The 23,755-nt window shown below is 36.2% G+C and overlaps 2 protein-coding genes across 13 annotated transcripts in view; one reads left to right on the forward strand and one right to left on the reverse strand.

Annotated features, from left to right (window-relative positions):
* The first annotated feature begins 1,811 nt into the window (after window positions 1-1,811).
* Window positions 1,812-17,906, forward strand: LOC139960820 (RNA polymerase II-associated protein 3-like). The gene is made up of 12 exons (XM_071959401.1): window positions 1,812-2,153; window positions 3,112-3,291; window positions 3,699-3,830; window positions 4,746-4,873; window positions 5,259-5,380; window positions 5,972-6,159; window positions 7,071-7,249; window positions 10,384-10,612; window positions 12,412-12,509; window positions 13,165-13,259; window positions 13,475-13,597; window positions 17,042-17,906. Exons 1-11 carry the CDS (start codon window positions 1,998-2,000, stop codon window positions 13,561-13,563), a joined length of 1,596 nt encoding a protein of 531 aa, XP_071815502.1. The 5' UTR covers window positions 1,812-1,997; the 3' UTR covers window positions 13,564-13,597; window positions 17,042-17,906.
* LOC139960817 (pleckstrin homology domain-containing family G member 7-like) overlaps window positions 15,482-23,755 on the reverse strand; it is a 142,364-nt gene continuing 134,090 nt past the window's right edge. For all 12 annotated transcript variants that reach the window (XM_071959397.1, XM_071959387.1, XM_071959396.1 and 9 more), the window contains 5 exons: window positions 23,433-23,548; window positions 21,578-21,680; window positions 20,787-21,020; window positions 19,757-19,854; window positions 15,482-19,102 (listed from right to left, as the gene is read on the reverse strand). In XM_071959397.1, the coding sequence (XP_071815498.1) occupies window positions 19,007-19,102; window positions 19,757-19,854; window positions 20,787-21,020; window positions 21,578-21,680; window positions 23,433-23,548 (647 nt within the window). In that variant the 3' untranslated portion in view covers window positions 15,482-19,006. The remainder of the gene's footprint in view (window positions 19,103-19,756; window positions 19,855-20,786; window positions 21,021-21,577; window positions 21,681-23,432; window positions 23,549-23,755) is intronic.

The following is a 23,755-nucleotide window of genomic DNA, read 5'->3' on the forward strand; positions in this document are numbered from 1 at the left end:
GTTAAACTTGGTTTCAGCGCCTTGGCGCTAGAAAATTAACTTCTTAATGAAATTGATGCCATACGCTATCTTTTTGCCGTATAGGATTTTTTTTTTCTTTTTTCATGTATTTATTTCCAGTATAAATATTAATATTTATAATGATATTATGTAACAAGAAAAATTATTTAAGAAAGTTAGTTTACAAAAAACAAAATAAATCGGTTTGCAAAGAATGTGTCATTTTTCTCAGTGTATGCAATTTACACTTCTAATGAACTCATTTTTTCTGAGCAGCATTGCTTACAGTACTCATAAGAGAGTTAAAATCTATATTAACAATTCTAGAACAATACTTTGAAAAGTAATAATTCTCTTATCTCATATAAGGTACATTATTACTGAAAACAAAAGGGGATGGTCCTGTATGATTCATACATCCTTTCTGAACAGTTGCACTACTCCCGGGTGGGTTTTTATTCTTTCAATTATGTAACTCTTACGGTTTCTTATCTATACTACCAAAACAAAATATAGGTTGTGGTCACCATCGTATAGAAATACGGCTAAGCAGTTTCATGAAACGATCAGCCACGTCTAACGAATACGCGCGCGTTTGTAAGCGCAAGTTGTCTTCATCATTACATATGCCTCACCGGCAAGAAATCATACCGTGTCAGAACTTACTGCATGCGCAAATTGCACCGACGCGACGCGACGCGACTGCTTTGTAAAATCCGTCCGGTCACAGTCCGCGGGTCTGTGCTATTTGCGAGAAATTTTGCTCACGACCCGACCAAGATACGACAGTCTGTCCTCGTCGTGACCAACCCGGGGGACAAACTAAAACGAATGACAGCGAATGACCGAATGACAATTGACTTTGTACAGGGTAAATTATCATTTGCGAATGACAGCGAATGACAGCGAATGACAACGAATGACAACGAAGGCCGGTGGTGAGAAGAGATAGAATGAATAACGGAGTGGAGTAAATGCGGTTATTGGTTTTCTGCGCAAAAATGATTTGAGGAAAATCGCATGTTACGTGGTTGTAGGGTTTTGGTGTAATTTACGGATAGAAACCACAGGAAAGATTTTTGTGTGAGAATGCACTTGAGTGCTGTGCTTTTTACCTCTGTAGATTTATATAGAAAGATAACTGAAGCCGTTTCAAGATTATAGTATTGTTAGTTTCTAACAATTAATATCGGAAAAATGACGTTAAATTTACTTTTTAAAATCAGACTTACAATTTCGCTTGCTATAAGATGCGTTTTTATCTTGTCCGTACTATACTAGATCTAGATACCCACGAAGTCTGAACTGTGATATCCAGTTGAAGCAAATGTACTGTGCTGTCATTACTGTCATTCGTTTTAGTTAACGCGAATTTTTAGTGTGTACAACATATTGTCATTCGTTACGTGTAACGCAATTGTCATTCGTTTTAGTATCACCCCAACCCGGGCATATCATGCGTGCGTACCAGCGTGGGTGGATATACTGTCATAAAGTTCTCCGCGCTATATCGTAGCTAGGTTATTTCCATATACATAACTTCAGAGATATGTTACAGCACCGAAGCGCAAGATATGACTTCATATTAAGAATAAAGCCATGCTGTATATTTTTGAATATCTTGTTATGCACCACTTATAAGGAACATCGTATCTGCAAATAAATTGGGATATTCCGGATGATTCTCCCTCCATTCTTTCCTTCATCGCTATATCTTGTGATAAACACTAGTACCCTATTAACTGCATTTAGTTTCTGAAAGTTTTTGAGAGTTATAGCATAATTAGCAACTTTATGTGTGGCGAAAGACCTGTTTTGTTTTTGTTGTTATTGTTGTTGCTGGAAATTTCTAGTCTGACGAGTTGTTGTGTTTTTTTCTTCTATGCTACCACACAACTCGCGCGCCTATTCTACCGTAGCGCAAGTACCTGATCCACGAGAGCCTAATTAGAATAGTGTAACAGTTTAATTCTATTTCGTGTAATTGATCACAAATAATGTCGCAAGACCAGTTCATCTCAATACAACACAAGATTCGACAGAATCAAGAGGATGTCAGCGATTTCATCAGAGATTTGAAGAGTTGGGAAAGCAATATAAAGCAGAAAGATGCAAAACTACGAAAGGAAACGGATTCCGAATCAGATAGCGAGGTTTTGACTTAAATCTTCAGTTATCCTAACATAACACAATATGCTCATCGTTGGGGCCTAGTCTGAGTTTAAGACATTACACGTACACTGTTATAATTAGGCCCAGTATGAGTCAGGCTATACATTTAAAATGCTCCTAGTATTTTTTTTCGAGTTTCTGCTATAACAGTAGCATGGCATTTAGCCCATGAATAAGTCTGATTGTGTTGATATTTCCATTTGTGGAGTAATAATAGAATACACTGCCACGCACAAACACCCCCATAAATCGAGTGGCTTCATCAAGATTTCCAAATGTATCCCTAGGAGTAGCTATGTCGGCTCCATTGAGAAGAAGTCTTTTATTACGCGAGTTCAATGTCAAGAAAGTTTGAAGATATTTGAAATAGGCCTATGTTAAAGTCCAAAGGCCTTCAACAAGTTGGTAATTTTAACATTGACATGTTGTCAATCTAATTCCTGAAATATATGTATACCTAAGCTCTGCAATGTGTTATGCAGCCTGGCCTACATAAACCCTATATCTTGATTGGTTGATGTGCAATATCTATGGCTTCTTCATATCAATTATCATATTCATAGCACTATGAAATATGATTTGAAATTTTAAAGTCTACTGCTGAAGCTGGGATATGCAGTCAGAAAAGCTAAGAGTATGTTTGAGAGGACATTTGCTTTGTGGTTAACACAGACTGAAGAATTTTCCCCTTTGGAAGGCATCAGGCTATGTGCATGTAGTCAGCAATGTTAAGATTGTTGTTGAAAAGGCCCAGATATAGCTTTCACTGTAATCCTGTGGTCTGTATATGTCTTGACATGTGATGATTAATCGGAAAATTATGCAAGTTGCTATGCTTTGTATTCAAGCAAGTACTGTACCGCTCAAAATACAGTACAGGTGAACTAAGAATTTTTTCACTATTTCGATTCTTTGACTGTATACAATGCAATTCTTTAGGCAAACCAACCTCCTGTTCGGAATCGTGTTCGGGAGAAGAAGAAAATGAGGAAGAAAGTCAAACAGCTGAACATTGAAGTGGTAGAAGCTGACAATGTACAAGAAGAAGAAGACAATGTTGAATTGAAACCAGGCAGGATTAAAGCCTATGACTACAGAGCTTGGGACAAGTTTGATGTGGTAATGATTTGATTTACTTAAATGACATGATAAATATTGGATTGAATGACTGTTGTTAATTAGTAACTGCTTCTTGTAACCTCTCTTCACTGCATCTGCTAGGTGGATGTTTGTGGATAACAGTTGAGATGATAATAGGATTCTGATGAACAAAAAACTTTTGGATATGTTTGGTTACCAATAAAATCCATTATCTGGGGGCTAGTTGCAGGGATGTAAAATGAAAAAGGTAGGTTGAAATATGGTGGTTGAAAATGAAATGTATGTTGCATTTTGACTTGCTTTAGTTTGAGTATCGTAGCTTAGAGTTCCACCATGATGCTTTAAGAAGTAACATCATTATCTACCCAATGCTCTGTATTTCTTAGAAAACTTGTGTGATTTTCTTTTTTCTTTTCTTTGATAAGGATAAAGCCTGTGAGGATGTTGATGGCGAGGGTTACTCGGCAGGTTCTGAATATGAAACGGATTCAGATGCAGAAAGAGAGGAGTTAGAGAGGCAGAGGAAGATTCAGGAAGCTAATGCTGAGAAAGATAGAGTAAGTAAACAAAAGATAGAGCAAGTAAATTAAAGATAGAGTAAGTAAATTAAAGATAGAGTAAATTAAAGATGGAGCAAGTAAATTAAAGATGGCACAAGTAAATTAAAGATAGAGTAAGTAAATTAAAGATAAAGCAAGTAAACTAAAGATAGAGCAAGTAAATTAAAGATAGAACAAGTAAATTAAAGATAGAGCAAGTAAATTAAAGATAAAGCAAGTAAATTAAAGATGGAGCAAGTAAACTGAAGATAGAGCAAGTAAATTAAAGATGGAGCAAGTAAATTAAAGATAAAGCAAGTAAATTAAAGATGGAGCAAGTAAACTGAAGATAGAGCAAGTAAATTAAAAATAGAGTAAGTAAATTATAGATAGGGTAATTAAATTAATGATAGAGTACAGTAAGTAAACTAAAGATAGAGCAGTAAATTAAAGATGGAGCAAGTAAACTGAAGATAGAGCAAGTAAATTAAAGATAGAGTAAGTAAATTATAGATAGGGTAATTAAATTAATGATAGAGTACAGTAAGTAAACTAAAGATAGAGCAGTAAATTAAAGATGGAGCAAGTAAACATGGAGCAAGTAAATTAAAGATAGAGTAAGTAAATTATAGATAGGGTAATTAAATTAATGATAGAGTACAGTAAGTAAACTAAAGATAGAGCAGTATATTAAAGATGGAGCAAGTAAAGATGGAGCAAGTAAATTAAAGATAGAGTAAGTAAATTATCAGTTTGTCATGATTTTCTTCAGCACTAGAAATTAATTTATTCTTTTAAAACCATTCTGGAATTCTTTATCATATTTTGTGAATGTCTTGTAGAATTTTCTCAAAATGACTATTCGAAACATTAGCAATATTAACCTTGTTTAGTTACAAATGTGTATACTCATTTGATGTTCTTGTTCTCCAGGGTAACACACTTTTCAAGAAAGGCAGTTATGAAGATGCTGTCACCTGTTACACTAGAGGTATTGATGCTGATCCATCAAATGCAATTCTACCCGCAAATAGAGCCATGGCTCTTATAAAGCTTAAGAGGTGAGAATTAAATGTTAATGACTTTTCAAATAAACAGAAGATACTATTTAGCCTCAAGATCATTCTCTGTCCTTCTTAACATTTGGAGGTAGAAAATGAGAGCTTTGTGGACCTTTCTCTATTATTTGTAGGTAGCAACCTTTATCAAATTTATGGCTTCTTTCGACAGCATTGAAGATAAGCCAAGCATGGTCAAAAACTTATTACAATAATTGTCACACACAAAAAAAAATCAAAGTGCTCAGTTCCAGTGTTTGTATTCTGAAGTTTAATTCCAGTGATAAGACAAAGTGTCTGAATCTTTGTATTTCAATGAAAAGAATAGAAACATGAAAGAAAAGAAGCTTCAAATTGGTCTTTCATGAAATCTTGTCGATCTCTTCAGGTTCTCGGAAGCAGAGAAAGACTGCTCAGCCTCGATACATCTTGACTTCACTTACGTCAAGGCTTACGCCAGACGAGGAACAGCAAGGATAGAGCTGGGGAAACTTGAAGATGCCAGAAAGGGTAAGAAGTTGATGTAATCTTCTTGTCTTTTAGTGACATATGTTCACTATCTATTCCAGTGCTGTAATTCAATCATTGTCACAAACCTTTCTTGCAGTATCCCAAATGTCGTTATGACCCACTGACAAATGCAATACTGTAATAAACGTTACATTGAACCAATGTGTTTAAATATTGCCGTTAGTAGCATTTCGATGATCTTGCACAGCATTTTTGTATATGACATAACTGGGTTAATGATTCCCTGTCATTACACTGTATTTCTTAAGGTCTCCTATGGTGTTGTCTTCTCAGTGTTATCTTTAACCTTTAAGAATTAGTCTGATCCTTCCTTCGCCGATTAATTCATTTAATGTAACTGCTATTTGGCTAGTTAACCCTTCCATGGTCCTGTGAAGTGGTGGTATTGCTGCATTTATTGATTAATTGATTAGTATTGCTATGCAATATAGGAACTTGCTTTTGGCTGAAGACTTCTGTTTGAAATATCCCCTGTTTGAAATATCCCCTGTTTGAAATATCGCTGTTAATTTTCACCGAGCTGTAATAATTGATCGATTGATTTTTTGTTATTTTCCCTCTGTGTCAAAGATTTTCAACAAGTTTTGAACATAGAACCGTCTAACAAGCAAGCTGTTGCAGAAATTAAGAGAATTGATGCAAACCTGAAACGGATGGAGAAAGAGAAAACAGAGGCAGCTGAGAAGGAGAGGATGAAGTTAATTGAGGAAGAGGGCATCGTTAGGCCGATATATAAACCCTTGCATCTGAGATCAAAGGTATGAAAGCTAAAGACTAAAGAATGAAAAGAAGGTTTTTTTGTTGAACCATAATGAGACATGATTCTCAAGATGACAATCAAATGGTAGTATTTGCTTCACTGTTATACAGAGATGTGCTTTAAATATGATTTAATGGGGATTTTGATGAAAGTGAGCAGTGAATCTTTCTTGTTAGAAGTCAGAGCAGTGTTCATAAGTGGGAGTTGCCGTCAATTATATGCCCGGTGAAACTATCTTTTGCATTGTTTAGTTTATTAATTTCACCATTTGACTAGTGCTTTGTGGTTCTGTTTTGAACTTACCTACAGTAAAAGTACTCTTTAGGTTCAGGATAAAATTTTGGGATTCACATATGAAGATTTTAATTTATGGCATGGCATGTTATGGCGTCGTGGTCAAATGACTTGGGCTTTGGCAATCTCAGGATGGTAGGTTTAAAGTCTTGGGCAAGGCTCTTTATCTCCATGGCCTCTCTTTTATCCAGGTGTATAAATGTGGACATGCGAGGTACCGTGTTGCATGTGTTGTTTTGTTGCTACACCGGATGTTAAGTCCCCCAGGGGATAGGTTGATGTGGCCTTCTCTGTAGAGCCCAGGCAGTGACAGTTTGTGTGTAACAAGTTACCAATGATCAGGGCATAACTTTTATCAAGTTGTGTGTATCAAGGGCCTACAAGACTGTAAACATTAAAACTTTCATTTTAGCCACTTTCAATAAGTTTCAATTCTGTGCCTGCAATCTTTAGCTGTACACTGCTCTTCAAAGTGAACAATATCTCATTTCTAATCTATTTACTGTCTCATGATTCACACTGATCGAGCTGTTAGTTTATAAGTCATTATGTGACAATCATTAATCCTGATAAACAATGCATGTATAATTAGATTGAAACATTTTCCATGTACAGAAACCCCTGCGTCGACTTGCTATAGAAGAAATTGGTGTGACAGCACAAACTGAAGATGACAAAGCTGATGAAGATGGAGTTAAAATACAACCTCTGCCATCATCGTTACCCTCAGAGAGACTTACTCAGTCTAAAATGGAACAGAAAGATGAAGAAATAATCTTGAAGTCTAAAGACAGGTTCAGTACTAACTCAGTTGCTCATGCCGTTCTAGTTTAAATGACAGCACATTTGTTATCACGAAAAGAACAGGTTGAGATGAGTCATGTTTGAAATCCATTGAAAGAGATTTCTGGTTAAGATCACAGAACTGTTGGATGTGAACTGTGGTTGAAGATAAGGGTAGATAATTCATGTGAAGGAATGAGAGAAAAAGTCTAGGAATAAACAAATAAAAAAATAAAGCACAAAGCATGTAAAGAGAAACACATGTATATCTGTGATCCGGGAGTTGTTATGGACAACTCCCTGCTTCCCCCCCCCCCCCCGTTTTGCACTGCAGGGAGGGAGTTGCTAGAAGGAGAAACAATTCCAGTCATTTGTACAATGGACATACTTCATTTTTGACTATAATCTTATGATAAATTTTCTGCAATCATTAAATTCTTTGCATTTGTTTTGGATCAGCAAAATGATGCATAATCATACATGGAAGTGGCTTTCAAGTCCAAATGTCTGCATTGATGTTATATTGACAATCATCATGATGAAATTGCAAAATTTGTTGAATTTTATATAAATAATATCCATGCATTGAAGTAAAACCTGAAAGCCCATCATATGAACATCTTTAGTTCCAAAATGCTCAAAAGTGCACTGGCATGTGTACTTATACTCTTGCTAAGATTATGGAGTAATGCATATGTGTGTGTGTGATTGGGGGGGGGGGGTTGAAGGAGGTGGTCTGGGAGGTAGTAGGGCGAGGAGAAGAATGACTTGAAGGTTATTATAGGTTAGTTTTCTCGAAAAAGTTTATGGTAAATTCTGTTGTCTGTTATAAGATTATTATCATTGGAAAATTTTGTTTCGGGACAGGAAAAGGGTGGTGATTGAACTAGAGTAAAGTCCTGTCACTGAACAGATTTGGCATGAAAAAGATCCAAGTTCATGTTCAAAATATCCTTCATTAACCTTAAATATATTAGAAGCAAATGTAATCCTTCTCTAACAACTATCTGCATCTATGGAATGGTTAGAAGTACTTAATCCACCTGCTATGGAATGGTTTGTTCTAAATAAATAAAGTCAGTGTATTTTTTGATACATGTATTGAATTTTTCAAAACATTTGGTTGGTCTTTGTGTTTTTATAAAACATTTTCTAGGCATGGGGGTAAGGGTGCCACCAGACTCCCTTGGGAACCTTGTCAGGGGGAGGGGTGCCTTTTGGGTAGTCCTGTTGTTTATACTTCCACGTCCTTCGAAGAAAATTAAAGTAAAAGGCTCTGGCTGGACTTGAAGCATGAACATGCCTTCCCTGGGGTTCGAACCCAAGTTGGTCTTGCTCCCCAGGTACAGGCACTACCAACTGTGCCACTGTAACTGTGGGTTTGAACTCATGATCAAGTGTTTGTCAGTCCAGAGCACTAACCACTGTGCCACAGCAACTGTTGAGAAATAATGCTCGTTTCTAATATTTAAGGTTCATAATGGAAGGAAAGAGCTATAAGAATAGTAAAAGGAAACTGCCTTCACTGGGGTTCGAACCCTAGACATTGAGATTGTCTTGATCTCCAGGTACAGGCACTACCAACTGCACCACTGTAACTGTTGAGAAATAATGCTCGTTTGTAATATTTAAGGTTCATAATGGAAGGAAAGAGGTATAAGAATAGTAAAAGGAAAACTGCCTTCACTGGGGTTTGAACTCATGACAGAGTGCTTGTCAGTCCAGAGCACTAACCACTGCGCCACAGCAACTGTTGAGAAATAATGCTCGTTTCTAATATATCTACTGCAGGAACGAGAAGATCCCAAAAAAAAGATCAAAATGCGTCGAGCGCCCTCTTTCGGCCTCCTTTTTGGTCAGTTTTCAACTTCAGAGGAACAATGGGAAAGCGAAAAACTTTTAGGGGGAACAAAAGATTTCAAAACCTTTGTTCGTCCAAAAAGTTTTTCGCTCTCCTTTTGTTCCTCTGAAGTTGAAAACTGACCAAAAACGAGGCCGCAAGAGGACGCTCGACGCATTTTGATCTTTTATACGTGATTTCAAAGGGCTAAATCGATTTGGGGGCAATTTTTGGCAATTTTTATTTGCGCCAAAAATAGGTTTTTTGTCTGAAAAGTTAAAAAAGTACTTCTTTTTGGTACCCAATTCCAAAATAAACTTCAGATTCGTAATCAGCGTGTCGCGAACTACCAGAAAAGATACACATTTATCGATTTTGCGACAACAAGTTTTTGCACCTCAAACTTGAAAAAGTAAGACCGAAAAACTTTTACGACGAACAAAGGATTAAATCTTTTGTTGCCCCTAAAAGTTTTTCCGTTTTCTATTGTTCCTCTGAAAAGTTGCAAATTGAGCGAAATAAAAGGGCGCTCGACGCATCTTGCCAGTGATACGTGATTTCAAAGCAGTCAAATCAAACTTTTGTTTGTCATCTTGAGTTTTATCTTGACATTTATGAATAAATGGGTCAAATTTTGGCATAAATTTTGGAAAAAACTGCTTACGGTTTTTAAAGGTGAAAAAACTTTTTTGTCGCAAAGGCGATAAATGTGTATCTTTTCTGGTAGTTCGCGACACGCTGATTACGAATCTGAAGTTTATTTTGGAATTGGGTGCTGTGTGTGGGCGTGCAGGGGGGGGGGCAAGAAAACCTGATTTATGATTTATGAACAAAAATAGAAATCATATAGACAAAAGCCTTTCCCGGTCAGATAATTACACGAAAATTGGTGTATAACAAAGACAAGGGTGTCTTCTACTCCACGGGTGTTTCAGAGGGGACGCATTTTGATCTTTTGCGATTTCCTCCTTCATGTATCAGCTAATGGCGCCTGTTCGGATTAAGAAGAAAGATTTCCTACATTCTGAGAGAACGTTGCCATAGTTACTTGATTGACCCTGGGTGGGAAGTGGAATCCAGTTATACTCATCAAGCACAAGTTGCACAACCATGTACTTGAATATGTCAGTCTAGGTTGTAGTCTATTTTAAGAATCATTCAATTTGTTGACTGACTGACTTATTAATATCGCACAAAGTTGTTAGATCCTGGTCAGTCTGTTATCTAACTCTCTTTGTAAAAGTTTGTCTTTCGTTTTTCAAAGCAGAGAATTATGAAAGTAAAGAATTTTTTGTTTGTTTGTAGGAGGAGAGTAGAGATGACAGGGGAGGATTCAGCAGCACCTGATTCTTCATCTGCACCACCTGCCTCTTCTCCGACAGCCTCATCATCGTCATCATCATTATCTGGTTTACCGACCAAATCAGTGAATCCGAGCAGCGATATACCGCCTGCTCCACATACCTCTTACCAGCTAGAAAAAGATTGGAAGCAGCTACAGAAAAACCCACTTAACCTCTATCATTATTTTAAGGTACGCTAAATGACCCTAAGCTGTATTAAATGAATTTGTATCTTAGCTCTGTCAGTATGTTGAGGTAAGGCAAGGTACGTTAGTCCGTGGTATAGTACTGTAACGTAAATTAGAATCCACCTAGGTCTTTATAGCCCGCTTATAATTTGTCATTTTGTGGTTCAAAATAATTACGAACAAAAAAGGGTTTTAATGGCCTAACTGTGACAGACAGACCCCAAATGGTCAGCTATGGTCAACGAATCCTTGCTTGTTTTTCTGCCTCCTTCAGAGAATCTGATTTCTCTCCCTTCGAACACTTTATCGTGTAATTCTACTCATTTGGCTATGAATTATTTGACAATCTCCAGAAGGATAGTTTTGGAATTTCTAGCAAACGTTTCCGTTGTTGTGTTAGGGAGTTGAGTCCTTGGGATCTTGACAGTTATATTTTGTGTCGCAACCTTGTGGTACTATATTGAACCATTGAATCCAAGGAAACAATTCTGTTCGTTTTGTCCACCAGAAAATGGTTATAAGGTCTGCTTATCTCAAGGTTTACAAATGACAAAATGAAACAGGATACAACATTACAGTGTTTTTGTGTTAAACAGTTGAGAATAAAATGTTATGGGGTGTATTGCCAAGGCTGGTCACTAAAACAGCATTCTTGTTGTTACATAAGAGAACTTAGAACTTAAATTACAAGAGCTTGCAGCAAGCATGTGTTCTCCTGATTTCAGAAAAAATGTCTTTTGTAGTTGCCCTGTTCTTAACTAATCTCATGGTGGGGTACTACAGGGTGACCGGATAATCCATGACTGAGGGAGGGGTCAAAACGTGCGTGTGCATGTTAATGTGTCAGTCATTGTGTCAGTCATTGTGTCTGTGTGTGTCCAATCTTGTGTCAAGAACTCTTTCTTCAAACTTGGTGGGAAGTTACCCCAGGGTGAACCCTCGTGTCACACAGACCATCGGAACCAAAGGTCAAATTTAGTGAAAATCAACTTTTTTGCTACAACTCCAAGGGGGAAGATTGAAATTGACATAAAACCTTCAATGGAAATGTCAAGTACTATCAAAATATGTCCATATGTAATTACTATTTTGCAACATTATAATTCAGTGATTGAAAATGAGCGGTAATCTTAAATAGTAATTAACAGTTAGTATAGAATGAATGAAAAAAAGAGTAAAAGTTTCACAATAATTTGATAAATTGTTAACAGTATGGTTCTGGTGTTAGGACTCCCAGCCTAGTTTTGGTCAGTGTAGGTAGGGTTCACAAAAGAATGTAGGTCATGTTAACTTCAAAAACGGTACATCCAGATTGCATAGCTAATAATAAATTTGTTCATTTGAAATTGGATTACCCTCTTCTTTAAATGTTGAGACAATGGGACTATTAATCATTGTCGAAATAAATGTAAGCTGATTTTACGATCGAAGGGTTTTGGAGATAAATAATTAAGTCCCTGGGAATAGATTAAGTACCACTCTCTCTAGTTTTGTGAATACTTTTCCCAGAGATTACAATATTGTGTGACAACACAGGGAAGTTCACCAGACATATATCAGTATTTTTATGATGGCATTTAGCTTAACAGTAAGATTAGGTACTGTTATGGAGTAATTTAACAACTGTGTGTAAGATATAATAACATAATTTAATAAGGTTTCTTTAGAACAAGATTTTGCATCATAATATATAGGTAGCTGATATTCAATTAATTAATTATTTAATTAATTCTGTTTCATTAGACATTTATCAACAACAATAATTTCTTGAAGAAATTCTTTCTTTTTTTTGTGTTCCACAGCAAATTCCTCCATCCTCCTACACTAAAATACTGCAGCAATCATTAGATTCAAATCTCTTGAATGGTATACTCAGACTTATCTTGGATTTTTACATTCCGTAAGTAAATTATCATTAGATATCCTATAAATATTTGGATATTGTCAAGATAAGGTTTTGTATTGGTGGAAGAGTGTCCTCTGTTAACCTCGTCAACCTGCGAGCCCCATACCTTCTGATTCAGTGATTTTCTGTGCTTCATTTGCAATGAAATTTTATAGTTACAGATGTAATGTTGGTGCCATACCTCAGTTCAATTGCTGGATACTAGGTATTATATTTCAAGCCTTTCATGTACTTCTCAATGGCCATAACAAATACAAAAATGTCCAAAAATACATCTTTCATTATCATGTCTTTTACCATAGCAACCGTAAGGTTGCGAATTTGTGGAACTTTGCATATCATGGACTATATGACTTCAGCAAATAAAATTTGCATATCATACATTTATACACATATAAAAGATTCAATTAAATATTTGGAATTTCATTTGCAGAAGATTTGAATATATATACTGCCTTTTCTTGTACAATGATGTGCCATTGTGTCCATTCTATGATCAATGTTTTCCAATTTAATGCAATTGTCAGATGTGACAAAAGAGTCAAGGCAATTTAGAATGAGTTAGGATTATTCCATATTTTACCAGATAGTTTAATATATTTTACTGTAATGATATTTTCATGTCTAATGTATTTTATGTTCTTTCCAGCTCCAAGGATCCTATTATGGAGTTGCTACAGCGCCTTTGTTCAGTTCGAAGGTTTGACATGAATGTTATGTTTATGTCAAAACAAGATAAGAAAGGTTAGATTAATAAGTGCATTATCTTCTCATTATTTGCATTGGTTATCAAATATATATTTTTAATATCATTTTATGGATAAAATATGAGAAACTGCAATTAAAGCATAGAATTCACCACGAAAACAAATGTCATATTTCCTATCAAATTATCAATTCAACTGTCTCAGCAAAAAGTTTTATTCACTTTTCTCTTATTTTCACTGCTCATTTTGTAGTCGTGGAGGAAATATTTGCTCATCTAAGGACAAGTGGAGAAGCCGATGGATCGGAAATCAAGAAGCTTGCAGTGAGATATGGACTGTGACGATCCACGGAATGTAGAATATGATTCTGTTGAGGTGAGCAAAACACTTCAGTTGACTTCATTCATCTCTTACCTGTCTCCAATGTACTGTAACATTTTCCTCTGTGAGTAGCGCCGGCCAGCCGATTTCAGGGTTCTTGGCCTAAGATGTAGTATTGTAATTAGCCAGAGAATGAAGATGTGCAAAAAAATAAATCCAGAGAGGTGATGGTATTTTTAACAGCGATATATTGAAAAGAAAGCTGCTTACAGTAAGGTTGAGTGTGTTGTACTGGATGTGTTGTACAAACTTGAGGCTACGTGGCCCTGAAGCCTACCATCAAGAATGTTTCTTCCATCAGCGAGTAGACTGCCCTGCCCCTCCCAGGTAATGCATTTTATATAAATCCCTTAACAATACGTGGAAATACCACATGTATACAAATGATGAACTTTACCCTACAACTTAGCTAAGGCATAATACACTAATACTACAGTGCATTCCTACCATCCCCAAACAATTGTACTCCTTTACAGAGATGAATGTGATCACATGAGTATCCCTAGAAAATAACAATCCCAGGATAAGCCTGATACCACATGCCCATCCTAGGGAGCAGCCCCAAAAGCCATAATCTGCCAACAATTACAACTGGTTTACTTAATGCAAGGAGAGATAACCCCTATATAATTCCAAGGGGATTTAAACTACCACAATGGTTCCACACCCTCCACACAGAACTCCCATTGCTCCACAACTTAACAGTAACAGCATTACACTACATATGCACTCCCATCTACCTAGCCTAGCCTACCTAGCCTATACCATCTACCTAGATGTTATAGCCTACCTAGCCTATAACAGGCCTACCTAGCCTATAACATCTACCTAGATGTTATAGCCTACCTAGCCTATAACAGGCCTACCTAGCCTATAACATCTACCTAGATGTTATAGCCTACCTAGCCTATAACAGGCCTACCTAGCCTATAACAGCTGGTAACATTCTTGCACTGCGCCCCCCAATGACCCTCTGCGGGTGACTGCCCTCGTCCTTCCAATCTTAATTTTAACAGGAGTCAAAACGAATGCCATGGCAGTGTGCTTAAGTGAGGTATGACATTAGGGTGGTCTTTGGGAATGTTCACCATTAGCAGATTGTCTGTAAACAAAACAAGTCACAAGAGAACCCACTGAAGCAGAACTTTGCCAGATTTGCTAAACGATTTCAGAAGCAAAAATTCAGTCGATTAAAGTGTCCGTTGGGCAGCCAACAATACTAGTAGCATAGGGAGGTGTGAAAAGGTTATGAATTTAGGAAACAAGCAACAAGTATATAATTAAGGTCTCTGCAATCTTGGCCTATTTTGATCAATTTTGATTGTCAATGATTTAAGGTGACCCATAATCAATAATCTCTCTATTCTCCATAAAATCACTGTTTCTCATGTGCTATAAAATTATCATATTCATATGTGTGGTTAGAAGGCAGAATTTGTAAAGAAATTCATTCCTCATTGTAGAGAATAACATTGGGGTATGTTGTTGAAGTTAAACAGTGTTTCAAGGTACTGTAACACTGCAGATTGTATAGAATAACATTGGGGTATGGTGTTGAAGTTAAACAGTGTTTCAAGGTACTGTAACACTGCTGATTGTAGAGAATAACATTGGGGTATGGTGTTGAAGTTAAACAGTGTTTCAAGGTACTGTAACACTGCTGATTGTCACCTTCTGAATAGAAATGATAAACTACTTAACCTGATGTCTCTGGTTCTAGTCCCATCTTACCATAAAGTAATATCATTCCATTTGGTGTTTTTAATTTTCTCAGTCAGTTTTCTGGTTCTAAATTTCTTTAGATGTGAGAAAGAAAACAGTTACATGAACATATTAACATCAAGACAATGAGAGACAAACATTAAAAGAAAAGACAAATTCAGATTGATCCAAATATATGTGTATATAATGGTAACATTTTCAGAGTGGCGAAAAATTTCTTCACCGATTCATTTGAATGAAAGCAAATTACGTGAAAAAATATGGAAATGGCATTGCAAGATTCATCATTTATAATAGATATTCTGGTAAAAGATAGTAAAAACCATACCCCTTATAGAATGCTGGCATGCCACTCTATGTCAGAAGTCTTATAGTGGCAAATACATCAGACTTTTGGAAGAAATGTGAACTTCTTTATTTTCAAAGATGATGTTTTATCACAGGATTATCATCGCATAAACTTTGTACATTTACATGAAAAGATTCTTATGGTGAACAGAGAAAATTTCAAAGAATATTAAATATCAAATATGTGGGTTGAGTTGTAATATTTGGGAAATCTATAGAGGCAGTTTTCACATGATTCAGATCTAGATATTAAAAGAAACTTGTCAACAACATTTGATTCATGTGACATAAAGTATCAGTGAGAGTCATTTGAAAACCCTGTTTCTGTGATACTGTAGTAACTATTGCAATTGTGGTGCACCCTACAGATTATTGTGGGCCGTCTGCCAATGACTGCAGGACACTCTCTGTCACATGGTATTCTTTCTCATATTCCAGAGTATGTTCTACTGTTTGGTGCTCTATCACAGTCAGTGTAATAGTTGCCCTAAGGCAGCAGTCATGCCTCTCATGTACAGTCAGTGACTACTTATGTCCTTAATCCTTTTTTAATGATCCTTGTTTAATAGTCATGGACCATTGTCAAACTGTAGTATTTCTCTGTTTGAATCCTGCAGAGTTGGTATGTGTTGTTCATGACATCTACATATCATCATGATGAGAAATTAAAATAGTAGGTGTAACAGCTGGAGACTCCAAACATGTAGATATGTAGTGATAGCCACACAGAAGCAGTTTTAACTCATGTGTTAGATCTGTATTGATAACCATACAGTAGCAGTGTTACCTCATGTAGTAGTTATGTAGTGATAGTCACACAGCAATGTTAACTCATGTGATTGATCTGTATTGATAGCCACACATCAGTGTTAACTCATGTGATAGGATATCCAAAACCGACACACCGAATAGACTATTATCCAAAATAGAGAATCACAATGCAGTATTTTATGTACAATAAATGCAACTCGTATTCGCAAAAGAAAAATGTAACAAAGAAATCGCTTTTATGCTACATCATAGGCAAGTTAAATATAGATGAATGGTAATGATATAATAGTTAATAAACTTTAGTACAATTACTTCTTTCATTACTAAAAAATTAATTACTGTCATCGGTGTCTTAAGCCAACCATTGGTTTTCCAGTCCAATCTCTCTAGTTGTTTAACCTGGGTCTATTCTTAAATGCAGACAACAATGTGAAAACAAAAGTAGAAGTTTTTTTTCAAGTTTAACATTCTGACTTATCAACAGTATATTAATTTCATAACATATTTTCTGGGTACAAATAGTCAAAGAAAGATGAATGGTAAAAAAATGAGCTTACTTTAAATTCTCCTTTCATTTTTGGACTTTGTTGCTTCCAGGTATGACCGAAACCAGGGACATGCAAACGAAATGAAGAAATTATCTGCTGACCTTTATGAACACCTACTGAAGATGTAGCAAACTGATAATATAAAGTAATAACACGGTACTGGACTAAACGGACATCAGATCTACAGATGGACAGTTGTGATAAGACCCAAGACTATTTCCTCAGCGAATGTGTTCAAAATGGAGGAATATCTTCCTCCTGAAGCCACCCACCACCGTCCTAGGCAACCACAACTGTCTCTAGTTAGAGTGTTAAAGCAAGATCTACTTTGCCTAATTTTTGCTGTCTATTTAAGCAGACTGTTGCATTTGTATAATGTACCATGTTATTCTGATACATAAATCCCATACATGTAGGTCATTAAATAACCGAGTTTTTTTAGTTCCAAGAAAGGATAAATTAGTTGAAAATGACATGACAATCTGTTTTGCCTTTCACATGTGATTTAAGTCAGACATGCCAAAGTTTCTCGGCAATGGATTCTGTGTGATCTAGTACTAGAAGAATTAACCACTCACCATTCAATTAGACCATTCTTTGACGAAAAACCGAGCTCGGAGATTGCTTTAATCTAACCAATAACGTTCTTATTTTTCAGGCAATATTTGAAAGGTTTGGTTTGGGTATCAACAGTAAAGAGCTGCTTTACTATCCTCTCACAGTTAAAATATTGCAAGTACGTATCTCATTACAGATAGCCTGGCTTTCTTATCTTGTTATATTTGTCTCTGTGGTTTGGTTTGCTTATAGAGTACTCAATCCAAATCGATTGGTTCTTACTCATTTCTCTCCCTAGATTTGTTTTTCTTTAAAATTTGCTCTGTTTCAGTATCTCTTTTTTTTTTTTTTTTTTGTTGTTGTTGTTGAGAAACAGCAGTTGTTTGTATTCTGATCATCTACTGTTCACAGGAGAAGGTGCTAATTTATTACTCATATTGTTTTTATTGAATAATTTGTTTGTTGAATCATAACAATAGCCACGGATATCTACGTCTCTCACATACATTGTTTCTTTTCTTATATTGAGATATCTAAAAGTACCTTGACAGTAACAAAGTCTCAAGGTAAGGTTTTGTTTATGAAGACTTGCATCAATATACATGGCCTCTTATAAGTTTGTACATCCGATATTTGCCAATTTCTCTTGTAAACGAGACCAAACATAACTAACTGTGCTGGTTTTCATGCAAGTAATACAGAGTGGGTTGTTTGTCACAGTTGCTGAGTGAAATATTCTATTAAATTTCCGTTTTGACATAAATTAATTTGCTTTGTCCATTATTTATCAGCTTTGTTTATTTTCGACTTATTGTTGGGATTAGGGCTAAGTTGTTATTGGTTATTTCTGCTCCTGTGCAGTAGAAATTGAAGCAAGTGTAAATTTAAGCTACGAAAGTGTTGACCTACGACCTAAGTAAATGCAGAGGCTAACCGAAATGTCATCATGCCAATTTTTTTTAATGTAATTGAGTTTGTTTGCTTTTATTTTCTATTATTATTATTATTTTGAGGCAATCTAGAGATTCTTGTAATATCTGGCATGGAAAGAGCCTCTTAGGGAAATCCTTGTACTTGAAACAAAAAATAGATTTTTAAGTTCCATGCAGCTTTAATAATTTCAACATATGTTTATAATATTGTTGAACTTCATTCCCCTAACGAGAACCTGAAATTATCGAACTAAAAATATAGAATGACTATAATATAGCTGTATATTTCAATATTTTGTTAAGACAGCAATATGTCCGCTGAAGCACTACGGTGCTGTGTAGAAACTATGACATATTTAGTAATTTATCGACTTGACCCGGATATATCTTAAATTATCCTCATTGGAATGCAGGTCGGCTCGACCAATCAGAAAGATCTCTGGTAATAATTGTCCTATCCTTCTGTTACATATTCATGCTATGTCTGTTGCATATTCATGAGATATGAACATTCAGCGGTGACCTCAATGTACTTCCTTCCTTGCTTTCTTGTCATGTGAATCTTTGTGAGATTGGATACATTTCTCTTTCGTTGATTCGATGATTTGTTTCCATTGATTCTAGATAGAAGAAAACAATTTTGGGAACAAATATGTCAAATATTAATTTTCCGGAAGTAGGGTATCTCATTGGTTCATGAGCACTAATCGGTGAAAGAAACCTAAGGCAATATTCATTCACAATAGCAACGGTTATAAGGTTTGTAATGAAGAGTTACTGGGCTCTGCAGGTGAAGGTCATGTATCGGTACAGTAAACTTTCAGATTGGCGTAATCACGTGGCATAATTCCTAGATTAAATGGCTGTGCTGAGAATGGTATGTGGTTGGAACCGAGTCGTTATCTTTGATGTTCGTTCCCAGGTACAAATTTTACTAAATATATCAATTTTAAAGTAACACAAAAACAATCTCTTTTTTTTTGGGGGGGGGGGATAGGACGTTGGGTTATCTCTGAATCATTGGTAAACATTAATTAAGCCAAAGGTGATTCCGTGGTTTAACATTTTCCGTAGAGAGTTTCAAGGCGGGGGTGGGGGTGCTCTTGGTAAACTCCCCTTCCCCTCCAATGTTCCCATTGGTTAAGTCCTCAGGATTGCCCAGTCTTCGAGTTTAAGGCGGAGTTTGGCACCCTTTCATATTTCAGTAAGAAACAAAGAATATCTCCAGTGTTTTGCTTTGTTCCTGTTTTTTTGTTGTTCAACACCACACTTACCTTAATGAGTTGTGTTTGAGCGGCAAGGATTGTAACTCCTGTGGGTTGTCCGTAACGGCTGAATTGAACCAGTGCAAATATGTTCTTTACTCCTAAATCTGGTTAACAAAAGAAAGAAAAAAGTTGTTTTTAATTCAACTAGCAATGCAAGTTTCTCTTGATATCATACAGAGAATAAACGCTCAACTATCATTGTCTTGCATTACTCTCCAGTGGTTGTTGTATCCTGATAATGATAATCAGTGGACGAGGTTGTTATAACAGCATTTTAACGACTGGGTGAAGTTGAGCTCCCCAGTTCTTAGTTTATCAATAACAAAAAAGACTAGATTCGAGGCGACTTCTTTCAGACTCCAGTATCCTTGAGTTATTACATGATCCAAAAGTTTTTCATATTACTGTTTATACAATTTGGTTTGAGTAACAATTCTCATGAGGTTGGTTTTTACACCCTAGTCGTGACGTGTATGTAATATATATAAAGATCAAATCCAGAGGTGTACGGAGTGTGTTGCTGCTTAATACATCATAAGTAAGAGTTATATGTGGTTTAAATCTTCCCTGCAACCTGGTCGTGGTCCATTATCTATGACAGGCCTGACAACTGACAAGAGGGACGGGGAGGGGGGGGGTCGGGTGGCTACAGCTCGGGGGCCCGGGTTCAATAAGGGGACTTGGAAAAATATTGCATAAAACATGGCGTATTCTCATTTTCATAATATTTAACAACAACAAAATGAAGAGTACAAAGATAGGTCCCTGTGAAATCAGTATCCCTGAGCCCGGCCGTTCTTGAGGCCTGATTGATTACGTTACTGTATTAACTGCATATACTGTATATATATATATGTATATATATATATATATATATATATATATATATATATATATATATATAAATAAATAAATATATTTATATATATATATATATATATATATATATATATATATATATATATATATATATATATATATATATATATATATATATATCACATTTAATGGTAGTTGCTTGAGGTTTCTGTCTTACCTACACCCTGGTCGTAATCCATATCTATAATGCTAATCCTGTCCAGGGGTATCGGTTCTTTGTGTACATTGAGGTTACAATCAGAGGATCTCGGGATGATAGAATCAGATTGTCTTGGAGTCGTCGTCATTCCTGCTGTGGATAATTTTTTCTCTCTCTTTTTCGAATCTTTCCTTGTAAGTAGTAAAAGATCCTCGAATAATAAGATGTAAATATCTACAAATTTGTTGCTCTCTGGAAAGAGAAAAGAATGGAGCAACAAGGAAAAAGTAAGTCGAAGTAGGGGGCGCTATGTATCTTTATATATTATCCATTACTTTCACTTCTGGTAAAAAGTATAGTTTTAACCCTTCGTAATCCCCACATATGCTGCAAGTTCTGACGTGACTATGGCTTTAAATTTGGTATGTCACGTGATCTCATGAAAGCACTGCGGAGATTTAATTGATGAAATGTTCAGATAACGATGAAAATCGAAGGCAGGTATATTTTTACCTTACAGAAAAGAAGACAATTAAAATCGAAAGAGATGGTCCCCTCCGATCGAACAAGAGAGACTTACCCTAAGCGTCTATCAACTATGAACTTTCCCCAAGCCCCTCTGTAATTAAACTGATCTTTGATGCGAGTGTTTGAGTTTGCGGGGGTAGGGACTGGAGGCTTTTTATCGTGAAAATTTGTTCCCCAAATCCACGCAAATCTCCAGCATCAGAACTTCAGAGATATTATGCGATATGCACTGTGTGCGGTCATATCCATTGATAAGTATAGGACTACATTCATATACTTACCCATCATTTGCAGTGGTCCTTCGGATGCTAAATTTCTCTTGTTGCTCCCAAAGAGCATCTGGTTCGGAAGCTGAGTGTTCTCATTTAGAACAGTTCGGATATACTGAAAAGAATCAATTGTAAATAACCCCAACAAATATGTTACTTATAGCGGAGCTGGCATATAAGACTGTGTAAAACGACTATATAATGAAAAAGTGCGTTAGTAATGAGGAGACAGGGGGACGTTGAACACTGTTCTATAGTATGATGTACATTATTAAAGAGAGTGTTGCTGAGAAGTGCACTTGGGTTGGATAATCTCATTTAGGACCTACGGGGCTACTTCGTTCGTCACAACACCCCCCCCCCCTTCAACCCCCCTTTCACTCTTATTTTTCCATAAATTTTAATTTGAAAAATACAATTATAACTTTCTTTATGTCATATTTTCTCAGGCCACCCCTATAATTTTCCGAGCTCCTTAGTTGACTCCGAGGCTGTGCCGCCCTCGCCGTTCTTTCAAGTCAGGCCTGCGTCGGTTAGTTTCAAATAGGAAGTCTTGTCTTTAATAGCGACTATAACATGCGGTCTAGCAGCTGCACATACACGACGTGTACATTAAGAATATAATTGTATGTAATACCAAATGCATGCAGTCTTTAAGATTCTGTTTATGGTGAATTGCTTAAATTTGTATAGTGAAGTGAGCAGACGTCAACCTTTGTATGATTCACTATAACTAAAGACAGTTCAAGATGATTTGCAATCAATATGTCATCTTAAAGTCCTCATAAAAACCAAAGTGTGAGCACTGAAGAACGCTTTGAGTTGCTAAAAAGCATTAGCGAAGTTCCCCATATCAATCAACCATATCAACTTCAGACAGTTACGATATTACTAAAAATTTTGGAATACTGTTCCATTATTTACCGGTTTTACTAGTTGTAGTCATGCTATGATGGGTGTCGGGGGGGGGGGTGGGTGTGGGGAGGGGAGGTGGAGCATGCAGTCTCCACCCTTGGATTGCTTTTCTTGTTGTAGGTAAATTCAAAAACAGTTTAACCCTTCCCCCAATATGCTAATGTATAACTGTGTTATGCACCTACTCGTCTGAGAGTACTACAGACAATCACGAAGTATCCCCTTTTACAATCGCTTATCTTACACTGTTTACATAATAATTCGTTATATGTTGCTTTAAAGATACTGAGCAAGTGTACTTAGGCCTCCTTCTAGCTGCATAATTCATGGTATGCACTGGAAATTCCACTCCTGCGTTCAATAAATATATACCCACGCTGTAATAATTCATATCAAGTTTTCATGTCATCATACAGCATGTGAAGTACACTAAAATATCATAACCTGTACATTTGCTGGTAAATCACTACAACATACTACTGTGCATGGCATTAACACAATCAATCCGTCTGCCATCTCTGATACTCCCTCCCCCCCCCCCGACCCCCAATATCTTCATTACACTGTTTGATTTATAGCTTGAAAATTAAAACAATATGTAGCCCGGGAAGAACATTGAGCAAGCCAAATCTTAAAGGAAGATATTAAAATGTAAAAACAATTTGTTCAAAGCACAGAATGTCTGCCGTACTAGCTGCACCTTGTCGTATGAAAATACTTGATATACGAGAGTAAAGCTGATTATTTGGTCAGTTCAAGCATAGAATGGTTTTGAATTATCAGTGATGCAATAATATCCAGTATAACTGAATGTTAATATGCGGTTATTAAACTATACTGTCGATAGCTGTACACAAGAACTCTGGTTTCAAAGGAAAGTATTTCTTTAAGTTGAATACAATATGAATAATGTAGCAATGCGTAATAAAGCGTAACAGATGTGTATACTTACGTCAGTGACTGCATTCTTTCCCTCAATTGGATCCGATTGCGGCCAGACAATCATTTCGTCTAGTTCTTTCAGTCTCTCAAATTTAGCCAACCACTTCACCTTCTTCTCTAAGTTACCTGAAAGCAGCATAAGCAATGAATGTTTTTTTTTTTTTGATAAATTAAACTATATGCAGACTATATACCTCTAACATTGATAAGAAATACCACACCTCGTTTACGTCCTAATTACGTTGTCATTGTCAAATCACGTAAAGCAGTTTATTCAAGATTAATTATTTCAATTTCATAATATTTTTTAAAATGGGACATATGCTAGACTCT

Source organism: Apostichopus japonicus, chromosome 20 (genome assembly GCF_037975245.1).
Source record: "Apostichopus japonicus isolate 1M-3 chromosome 20, ASM3797524v1, whole genome shotgun sequence".
Lineage (NCBI taxonomy): Eukaryota > Metazoa > Echinodermata > Holothuroidea > Aspidochirotida > Stichopodidae > Apostichopus > Apostichopus japonicus.